Source organism: Vanellus vanellus, assembly GCF_965231255.1.
Source record: "Vanellus vanellus genome assembly, chromosome: 3".
Taxonomy (NCBI): domain Eukaryota; kingdom Metazoa; phylum Chordata; class Aves; order Charadriiformes; family Charadriidae; genus Vanellus; species Vanellus vanellus.
The window spans coordinates 117,440,712-117,452,073 of record NC_138907.1 but is presented as its reverse complement, the minus strand read 5'-3'; the positions used below and the strand labels follow the sequence as shown (position 1 = coordinate 117,452,073).

The 11,362-nt window shown below is 46.5% G+C and overlaps 1 protein-coding gene across 1 annotated transcript; it reads left to right on the top strand.

Annotated features, from left to right (window-relative positions):
- The first annotated feature begins 4,068 nt into the window (after positions 1-4,068).
- LOC309669833 (retinol dehydrogenase 14-like) lies at positions 4,069-9,745 on the top strand. The gene is made up of 2 exons (XM_082480611.1): positions 4,069-4,458; positions 7,875-9,745. The coding sequence occupies exons 1-2, from the start codon at positions 4,090-4,092 to the stop codon at positions 8,490-8,492; spliced, it is 987 nt and encodes a 328-aa protein (XP_082336737.1). The 5' UTR covers positions 4,069-4,089; the 3' UTR covers positions 8,493-9,745.
- Positions 9,746-11,362: the final 1,617 nt, after the last annotated feature.

Genomic DNA, 11,362 nt, shown 5'->3' with positions numbered 1-11,362 from the left:
CTGTTCCTCTAACAGGGCATCGCCTGGTTCTTTTATTCTGGCATCTTGTTGGCAACCACTGTCCCTTTCTCATGGTCCTTGGCTGCAGGGTCATTAGGTGGCAGCAGAGGTGAGCATGGCTCCAACACCTCCTAAAGATATGATTTGCTAAAAGCAGAGTATATGGAAGAGCACTTCAAACTGGTTATGGCTCCTACATCTGGTTAAGGATGATGAAAGCCATCTCTGCAGCAAGCAGATGCAATGGTGTGGCCTGGTTAAAACACCTTTTGGTGTAGCCATGAGTCTCACCACGGAGTGAAGAGCCAAGAATGAAGAGAGAAAGAATTTTCTGTGATGAAGACGAAGACAGAAGAGGCCTCTCAGCAAATCCAATGTGTTTAGGTGTGGTACCTATACAGTCCTTAAAGCGCCTGAGAAGTATGACAGATGGTGGTCTGATGGTAAGAATACCTCCAGAAAAATCTGATACATTTCTTCAGCTATGGCATGAGCCAAAGTCAGCCTCAGAACAGACTGCAGCGATGTGAACAGACTGTGGGTAGCATCAACATGTGACAGTTAAGAGGAGGTTGCTTTTGCAAACGGTTATCACATCCAGACCAACCACAAGAAACCTGACGAAAAGTTCATGCGTTTCCTCTTGGGTTTCTTAGTCATTTCCCCAAACATGCTAGGTCTTGACTCAAGACAGACATGCTCATTACCAGCCAAGCTTGTTTCTGGCCTCCCCTGCAGACTGTTGTCTCCCTGGACTCTACTCACCTGCATTCTGGCCCCTAGTCCTGATCCTGAACTTCTCATAACCCATGTTGTTCCATCCTCATTGTCCCTATCTTATTCCTAAATCTGCCCTGAACCCCGTTACTGCCTTCTTTTTTTCTGTGAAAGACTTTTTTTTTTAACTTACATTGCTCTTGATCAAAATTCAGTTACCTTTTAATTGTCTCTCTGTAGATTTCTACTGACAACTCTCCCAGGGCTAGGATGAAAAGGATTTTGAACTTCATGGCCACCCCTGACTCCCTGGATGGATTCCTGTTGCCTTGGATGGGTTCATCAAGGTCTGGGATTAGTAAAGGTGGGATCTGGAGACAGGACACGAAGATGATGGCTGAAAACAGGTTTTGGGTTAAGGATTCAAAACAAAGTTGGCAGGTCTGAGGGGCCCAAGGCTCTCAGTCCCAACAACTGAAGAGGTTCATTCTGGGTGAGAGCTACCAGAAAAAACAGCTATTCGAGGGACCCACATTATGTACATATGTGAACCACTGTTGCACTTCAAACTGGGCAACAGGAAGAGACCGGTATCTGGGAAAACCTGGCGCCAGAGCTGGTGCCTGGGTCTCTGGGTACAGTTATTGTATAGTCTTAGGGTACATGCTAATATTTAAGAGACCAGAGAATGTAAGTGTGCATATGAGGTGAGCGAGTGGACATACGCATATGCTCCACAAGCAGCCTCCCTTCCACCAGACTGGGATGGGAGAGACCCCCTCGGTCCTGAAGCCCACTAACTTTGGTTACCTCAAACAGGCTACCTCTAAGCGAATATTAGTCAGATGAAGTTGGTCCTAGAAGGAAGTGTTCAGCAGGTCAGACTGTCAGCTCACTGGTAGGTTTAGACTCGAGAGCAGCCATCAGAGCAGACACCGCCGTAATGACTTTTGTAACACCCCCCATCAACTCTGCCTGCAACATGCAGGTAGGTTATCAAGACATGCTTGGCCATGTACTAACACCTCTGTTACGCTCAAACACACAATCCAACTTCATCCAGAGCCACTGAACCTGCTGAAATACCTCAGATAGAATCTGGTCTTGAAGGCAGCATGGGGATATGTTTCAGCATGCTGCTCTGACATATTCTCTTGGTCTACTTATACAAGTACCCTAAACTTTCCCAGAACGTTCCATCGGCACAAAGGCCAGCTGGCAAGGAACAGTCCACATGCCTGCTAACTCTCCAGAACATAAGAACTGCTTCCAAACTGCCTAGCGAGAGCTCACGAGCTGTGGGAGAGCCCCAACCAGCTCCCAGCCTTGGGCCAAAACTCCGCCACGAGCTGCTGTTGTAGTGTAACAGCAGAGATGTTGCGTTCCTGTGCTGGGAGCCTTCCCTGGCACCGCTCCATCCACCGCTCCAGCCTCTGCGTCTCGAGCTGAAGACCCAAGGCAGACAGAATTGAAAGTGGCTTTTGCAGAAGCGTTTGTTCTGCCATGAGACTCAGAGACTGGTAATGAAATATTATAGGCGGCCTTAATGTCTGTTTTCCCTGTGATGGAGTCACCTCTGTGAGACTGATGTTAATACAACATTTTGGTAAAATCTCTACTAGCAAATTAAATGCTACTGGGAAATGCTCTTGGGCCCTAGAACTTGACCATCTCTATGTCATTAAATTGTTATCATTGTCTTCTAATTCTAAAATTGTTAGAACAGTCCCTGGTTTGGTTTTGGCACCAGCCAGCTATCTCTCTCCCAGACGATGCCAATCCACATTTCAGGAGTCAGCATGGGATGAAAACCAAGAACCAGCTTGGATGTGTCAAGGTTTAAAAGGCTGTTCTGCGCCAGTTTGCTTCAGCACCAAACAGCAGCCACCGGTACATTTAATTTATTAGTGTGGACACTGCTGATAACAAAAGGGACTTTGGACAGATGGAGGGACATCCTACTACTGGGACAGCCTACCGCTGGAACAGCCTACCATAGGGACATCCTATTGCTGGGACATCCTATTGCTGGGACATCCTACTGCTGGGACATCCTATTGCTGAGACAGCCTACTGCTGGGACATCCTGTTGCTGGGACATCCTACCACTGGGACATCCTACCACTGGTTCATCCTACCACTGGGACAGCCTACCACTGGCATATCCTATTGCTAGGTCATCATACTGCTGGGTCATCATACCACTGGGACATCCTACCACTGGTTCATCCTACGGCTGGGACAGCCTACCATAGGGACATCCTACCACTGGTTCATCCTACGGCTGGGACAGCCTACTGCTGGGACAGCCTACTGCTGGGACATCCTGTTGCTGGGACATCCTACTACTGGGACATCCTACCACTGGGACAGCCTACCACTGGGACATCCTACTGCTAGGTCATCCTACCGCTGGGTCATCATACCACTGGGACATCCTACCACTGGTTCATCCTACGGCTGGGACAGCCTACCATAGGGACATCCTACCACTGGTTCATCCTACGGCTGGGACAGCCTACTGCTGGGACATCCTGTTGCTGGGACATCCTACTACTCGGATATCCTACTACTGGGACATCCTACTACTGGGACATCCTACCATGGGACAGCCTACCACTGGAATATCCTGTTGCTAGGTCATCCTACCGCTGGGTCATCATACCACTGGGACATCTTACCACTGGTTCATCATACCACTGGGACATCTTACCACTGGTTCATCCTACCGCTGGAACAACCTACCATAGGGACATCCTACCACTGGTTCATCCTACCATTGGTTCATCCTACTGCTGGGACAGCCTACCATAGGGACATCCTACTGCTGGGACATCCTGTTGCTGGGACATCCTACTACTGGGACATCCTACCACTGGGACAGCCTACCACTGGGACATCCTACTGCTAGGTCATCCTACCGCTGGGTCATCATACCACTGGGACATCCTACCACTGGTTCATCCTACTGCTGGGACAGCCTACCACAGGGACAGCCTACTAATGGGACATCCTACTATTGGGGTATGCTACCACGTTTTGGTTTTGAGCCGGGGAAGGGAGGGGCAGCCTTGCAGAGGTAACTCTGCCCACGACCCGCAGTTTGCTTTGGGTTGCCCTGGGGACCACGCCGGGGCCGGGAAGGCCGCCGGGCTCGCCGGTGGACGTTTCAATTAGGCCGTACGCTCACTAAGCTCCTCCCGGGCGCCTGCGGCGTTGGGACCGGGCCTCCTTCTCGCGGCGCAGGACTACAATCCCCACAATGCCCCGCGGCGCACCCGGCCAATCCTAACGCACCCCTGGCAACTGCCGGCCGGTGGGCGGCGGGGCGGGGGCGGCCACTTCGGGCGGAGCGCCGCTCGGCCCACCGGGATGGCGGCGGCGGCCACGGCGCTGGCGCTGGGCGGCGGGCTCCTCCTGGCTGCCTGGCGCTGGCTGCGGGGGGCGGCGCGGGCCGCCGCCGCCGCTGGGGCCGGGGCCGGGGCCTCCATGCGGGGCAAGACGGTGATCATCACGGGGGCCAACAGCGGGCTGGGCCGGGCGGCGGCGGCCGAGCTGCTGCGGATGCGGGCCCGCGTCATCATGGGCTGCCGCGACCGGGCGCGGGCCGAGCGGGCGGCCCGTGAGATCCGGGCCGAGCTGGGGGAGGCCGAGGCCGAGGGCGGCGGCGAGCTGGTGGTCCGTGAGCTGGACCTGGCCTCGCTCCGCTCCGTCCGCGCCTTCTGCCACCGCGTCCTCCAGGTAGGCCCGGGAGGGCGGCGGGGCGGCGGGGCTCGGCCCGCCGGGGCCCATCGGGCCTGCCGGGCCTACCGAGAGGCGCAGGGCAGGCTTAGGCTGCCGCCGAGGCCCCGGGCTCCCTGTGAGGGGAGGCAGGATGGGTGCTCCCAGCGCCGTGGTGGTGGCCGCCTCCTCGGGGCTCCCTGTTTATAGGGCTTGTTCCTCCTGCTGGCAGTGGGATTTGGGGGTATGGGGTGCTGCTGAGGTCACCGCAGGGTTTGGAAGGAGGGTGTTGGCCGTGAATTAGCACCTGGAAGCATGAAGTCAGTACTAGTTCGGTCTGTTCTAGTCCAAACTATTCTAGTCCTGTTCTGAAAATGAAGCACTTGATTCTGTATGACGTGAAAGATTTGTCTTCCTTTCTCTCTTAATTCACCGTACCTTAACCTGCCTTTGCTGCTTTAAATTGGTGTTGCAGCTCAGCTTTGTCTCCAAAGAAATAAAAGTTCACAAGTGCACTGTTCGCAGGTCCAACCATCCTTCTGCAACCTCCTCAGACTGTCACCCCCCCACACCTCTTGGCCAGTGCTAGCTGAGTTTAGTAGATAGACATTTTTGAATATGCAGATTTCCTGAAAACCTGAGTTTAAGGACAGCAGGGGCATCCATCTGATTTGCGTGACAGAAATGCCACTAGATGAGCTCGGCAGTGTTACTAGACACCAGAGAGCAGAGGGAGGCACCATTAGAAACGTTAATCCATTCCCATGAAAACTGTCGTTTAGGACTCATCCCACCACATTTGACTACTCAAGCTGTGAGACACAAAGTCATGGGAAGCCAGGCTTAGTAAGTTCTGCTACTGCTCAGAGAGGTGCTTGTTAAGTACTTGAAAGATGCTCAGATACTGTTGTAAGATGGGGAAAAAAAGCAGAGAGGGACTTTGCATTAATTTTCAAATAGCTTTTCTAAAACGTATATGTACAGAAAAAGTCAAGTTTTAAGTTCTATAGTGGGGCTCTTTGTAGTCGTATACATTCATACATATGAATCCAGTGATAAGGTCTAATCTTGCTTCAGTGTTCTGGGAAAATATGTGTAGATGAAAGGATATAAAACATGCATAATAAACAAACAAAAAAAAAGAAATACTGTCTTAACTTCTAAGAATTATATATTTTATAGTACAAAATATTAAAAAAATGTGAATTTGTTAGCATCTCTTTATTGGTAAAGCCAGTACAAGTGACTTTAACTGAGAAATGGGTGAAGAAAAAGAACGCGTGTATCTGCAGTGCTGCTGACACCTGTGTTTTAACTTTCATTTTCAAAATAATTCCAAAAGCAGCAGAATGACAAGGGATATGAGTTCAAGAAATACTTTGAAGAGCTGTGCCACCCATGTTCATGTTATTTATCTTTTGTAACCTTTGACTCCTTTTTGGAGTTGTTTATTTGGGGTTTTGTTGGGCTTGTTTGTTTGGGGATTTTTATGGTCTTTTTTGTTTGTTTGTTTGAGATGAAGAAAACTTAAATAGTGGCAGGATGGCGAAACACTCTCACCACCTAACTTAATTTGTGGGGGCTTTCCTCTGCACAACTGCAAGTAATTAAATCTTTCACTCCTTAGTCTCACTGCAAAAAATAAAAGGCTTTGAGATGTTGGAGGGTTCCATGGAAAAATGGACGAAATGGAAGTGACCTCAGAAGCTACAAGGAGTAGCATTGCCCATCAAAGCAGTGTTTTGTGCACTGTGTTGCAATTGGTCATAGCAGCCGCCTGCTTGGCACTGGTCACATTACTCTAGATCATTAAATGTAGGAGTCTCAGAAAATAGCACACATGGAGGTTTTGCTTCTTGAAGTGTTAAGTCTTGCAAAATAAATCCTCCAGTCAGATGCTACAGAAAGTTCCTAAAGCAATGTTTTTCTCTAACAAAGAAGTATCACTTCAGTGAGCAGTTCTTCAGTCCTGTCCTGGTTTAGTGACAGTAACCATTATGTCCCTTTGGGTGAGGAGAAGTGAGTTTGATGCTCTTTGGATCATCCCTCAGGGACCCAATTATGTGAAACACTGAGCAGCCTCAAGTCCCACGGAAATCAGACTGAGATTGAAGTAATTGATGGTTTATGTGATTGAATGGCAGCATCATTAACTGAATGCCAAGTGCAGTTTTGGGGTTTATTCTTTTTGTGTGTCATTGCTGCTAATGGCAGTCAAATAAAAGGCAAATGGTACAAAATTAATTTTGAGATTCTCTATTTTTATGACCCAAAATGATCTCAGCTTGCCTGCCAGTCCCTGCATTGGGTTTATAGAATTAGCAGCAAAGAAAACTCATGCTGCTCTTTTTTATAAAGGGAATACATTTGCTTCTGATTCAGGCAAGCATGAATTTCCTGTGATACTTTCACAGTCTTTTGTCAGAGGTGGGTGAAAGTGTTGAATTCAGTGCCTATTTAGGCAGCTTACTTTAATCTGTATGTTTTGAAAAAGTTATTGGTTTGGGTAAATTGAAGAGCTCTTAATTTTTGAGTGGATGCTGAAGCATGAAGTACATGACATATTATACATATATTAAAATTATCCATACCACCCTCTCTGTTAATTACTTATGTTTCCTGATTCTTTGGAGTATAATATACCTCCTTGAGTCTTTGTTTTCTACTGACCTGAACCAGAACACTGATCCATCATGTGTGCTGAGCATGTCATAAATATTTTGAGCCTCAGTCCCATAGATGCACCTTAGTTCTTGAGCAGACCTATTAGACTCAAATTGTATGAAACGTGAATGTTACTTTGCTATGATGAGTTCTGCTCCATAGTTCTCACCAAGCAGCACAATGATGTGTAGTGATTTTAAAATAAGGTAATGTTTAAAATAATGAGAACACTGTTTTGCAAAGTTTTTTGTTACATCACCCCAGTGAGGTGGTGGGTCCACAATGTAACTGTTTCTTTTCAACCCTGAGGTTAGTTCTTTGAGCCGGCGCTTTTTGTTCCATGTTTGCATGGCTTTTGCGTAGTAGAGCCCTTGCCGATGGCTAAGGTTTGCCATACATTAATGTGTGTGCTTTTGCAGTGCAATAAAGAGGTTACTTTTTATATGGAAACAAAATGCATCACAAAGGTAAATTATCACTGAATTGCTATAGAAAAAGCTGCTCCTGGGGAAGCAGATGATTGTGTTCTCTGCCTGAATTAAACGTAGATACAGACCTGCTCTCATGTACCTGCATCCTGCTGGGGTCAAGTTTAGTGGTTCATCTCAAGGCTTTATTTCAGCAATGCTTTAAGAGAGTATCAGGAAGTTACAATTCAGAAAACTAGGAATGAAATTATTTCTGACAATGGCCAATGAGAAATATTGAGCGTAATAGTATGTTTTGCATGACAATTCCAAAACTGAACTGATTTTTTTCTTTCCTACTTAAAGGAAGAGCCAAGGCTGGATGTTCTGATAAATAATGCAGGGGTATTCCAGTGTCCGTACATGAAGACAGAGGATGGTTTTGAGATGCAATTTGGTGTAAACCACTTGGGTCACTTCTTGCTCACCAACCTTCTTCTGGGCCTCCTCAAAAATTCTGCTCCCAGCAGGGTTGTTGTAGTGTCCTCAAAGCTTTACAAATATGGAGAGATCAACTTTGAAGACTTGAACAGTGAAATAAGTTACAATAAAAGCTTTTGTTACAGTCGGAGTAAACTTGCTAACATACTATTTGCAAGGGAGCTAGCCCGTCGCTTAGAAGGGACAGGAGTCACCGTCAATTCGCTTCATCCTGGGATTGTCAGAACAAATCTAGGCAGATACGTGAATATTCCTTTGCTGGCAAAACCCCTGTTCAACTTGGTGTCCTGGGCTTTCTTCAAAACACCTCTGGAAGGAGCCCAGACTTCTATTTATTTGGCCTCTTCTCCTGATGTCGAAGGCGTGTCAGGAAAATACTTTGGGGACTGCAAAGAGGAAGAGCTTCTGCCCAAAGCCATGGATGACTTGGTTGCAAGAAAGTTGTGGGATATCAGTGAAGTGATGGTTGGCTTATTGAAATAAGTGCCAGGGGGTATCTGCTAAGAGAATGCAGATAACTATGCAATACATATTTGCAACACTTTACATGCTGTGGGAATACAGATCGCTTTGCTCAATAAGTGTTAAATAAAGGAGTGACTTATGCAGGAACTCTGTTTTGAAATAAAGGACAATCTTTATTTGATAGAGACATTTTAAAAAGTCTGAAATAGAGTTTGAGGGTGTGAATATAATTTCTGGTTAAATCTGCTTGGAAGCTCATGTTTGAAAAATAAAAATTAAACAAAACTGTGTTTTGCAATTTGTGTGCATATTTGCCATATTGCACTACTTGTAGTTGGGCTGGACAGTGCAGGGTACTGATGGTGAAACACTTCTGCTGTAAAAAGGTTTTGAAAATAGATCCTAATAATAGGATTGTTGTCTTTTCTGAGCCGTCACAATGAAAAATGGAATAAACTGTTTTACTGATATCTCACACTAATTGTTTAGAGCTCTGAGTGCCATTCAAAGACTTGTTGTCAGCCCTGTGGTTCGGTGAATAAAACTGTTGAGCCGCATACAGTTTAGCTGTGAAGCACTAAGTCAACTTTTTTGAGTGGTGTCGCTGCTATTCAATGAGTAAATACACTTACTTGGTTGTGCAAGCTGTACTTTTATTTTCAGGTGTGCTGAACTTGCTGTTTCTTGATATGCAGAAACCTTGGGTTTCATTAAAAATGCAGTTGATGGATGTATTATGTGGTCTTGATAGGGCTTTGCATGTCATGAATTACGTGCGTACAAAGTTCACAAGGCCTCCCCCAGATCAGACCGAAGAGAATATGCTTTTCAGTATGTGTTTGGCTTGACTGATGGCACTTTAACTCAGTAATGAGATTAGCTAAGTCTGTCTAATACAGCTTACTGAATATTCTTTAATAAAAATATTTTTAAAAAAGGCTTAGCATTCATTCTTTTACTGTGGAAGATATATCAGAAACCAGCAGTCTTGATACAGTAGCCTTGTTTCAAAGCAGAAGACTCACCTGTATTGGTTTAGGGAGCCTGTCATATAGGGTTGATAGAAATAAAATGGGCTTCAGGTAAACACATGGGTATTACGTGAAAGCTGTACTGATTTATTCTTTTTAAATTCATATAACTTACTGGTCCATATTGACTTCTTGTTTTGCTCTACATGAATAAAATGTTCTAGCAGGTCAAGATATATAGAATAAATGTGGAAGAATGATTTAAAGTGGTCTGTCTTAATAAATATTACTCAAGGCAAGGAGTATCAATAGTAAATGATGTATTCAGTAGATCCTTATTACCTACTTACAAATACATACCAGTTCTGCACATCAGGTAGCAACCAACCAAATGTTGGAGATTCTTTCTCTGGTTGTTTACTCAGACTCAGTGTATTTTAACTTTTGCACACTGGAGTGGACCTGACCTGTCCTTACCCTTCACCAGCAAGATTGTGCTCTGGGTGAGTGACTTGGGAGGAGGCGGGAGGTGGCATTCCAGAAAATCACATGGCAAGCTACAAATGGGAGCAGGTTTTTAAGTTCTTGTGAGATGTTGAGCTTTGGGCTGCTCACTGTAAGGCGTGTTGTCGAAGTATACTCCCCGCCCTGAACAAAGTTCTTTAATGCCAGAGGGAGGTGTGTAATGTGCTTAGAAAAGATTCTGCTTTGATCTCCAGCATTGCATTCCGTATTTTCATTCTAAATGCTTGTAAATTGTAAGCTGCATGTAGCACCTTTAAACAGCTGGCTAAAGAATTAAAAGTTTGTTAACCTGAACTTCTCTGTAAAGAAATACAGAGAAGCTGAGCCAAACTCGGGTGCAGTCACCGATCGCGCTGCTAGCAAGTACAGTACAGATATCCAAGGAAGCCACAGCTGAGGTTAAGATCTTGTTGAGGTCTGTGATAAACACAAATGTTATGAGGCAACTCCTTCCAAAGCCAAAATGTACCTTCAGCTATCTTACATAAATTATTAGAATTTGGGTGTTTGATTTCGGGTCTGCCAGCAGTGTTGGACCAATGCTCCGTACCTGTGCGCTGGAGATCTAAAAACTTGCCTGGGATGTGTCCAGGGCATGGCAACTCCTGAGAAAGCAGCCCCTGCCCTGCTGCTTTGTGGGGGGGAAATGCCTCTGCCCCGCCATAGCTGAGGGGTGGAGGGCCACAGCGGCAATTAACTCTGTTTGCAAACTTTCCCCTTTGGAGCCTTCGGCTTGGCTCAGCAACCAGTGGAAATGCTTCAAGGTGGCCACATTTTGCAATGGTCACATTTTCTACAGCAAAAACATCGCAGCCTAACTACTCCAAAAGGGTTATTTTAAAATTGGTGTAATAAAGTTGTGTGTGCCGACATGTGTGCAGGTGCGCTCCGATCCCTCGTTTTGAAAGACGGACAGTAAGAGCTGTCAAGGATTGACGGAGAGACCGAGGGGCGAGGAGAGCTGGCGGTTGGCACGGCAGTGTCACCTGCCCCCTGCGCTGCGTGGTGAGACATCGGGCCTGGGGGCAGAGATGTTGGGCTTGAGATCGGCTGTTGGAGTTGCGTCCAGGTAGATGTACCCACCGTCAGCTTTTGCAGCCGGAGAAGACACGGGCATGGCTGAGGGGAGGAAACGTCTCCCTGTAACGGTTGAGAGAAACAGGCTTCAAGTGTCTCAAGGGGAACGTTTTTTAACTGCTTCAGCATAATTGATTCACTTTTGGGGATGGTGCTTTTGAAAGTGTCCCTGTAACCAACTTCCCTCGCGGATAAACCAAGAGTTTAAGAAAGAAATAGTTTCCTTTTTTTTTACATTTCTCTCTACTGATTGTGAGCCCCAGGCCCGAGCTGTAAGGCCGTCCTCCCTGCGCACACGGAGCTATTGCAGCTGAG

Bases quoted from the DNA above. Each gene is read 5' to 3' on its own strand.
- LOC309669833 (XM_082480611.1), top strand. From the start codon at position 4,090: ATGGCGGCGGCGGCCACGGCGCTGGCGCTGGGCGGCGGGCTCCTCCTG. The intron at 4,459-7,874 runs GTAGGCCCGGGA...TCCTACTTAAAG, and splicing joins TCTGCCACCGCGTCCTCCAG to GAAGAGCCAAGGCTGGATGT.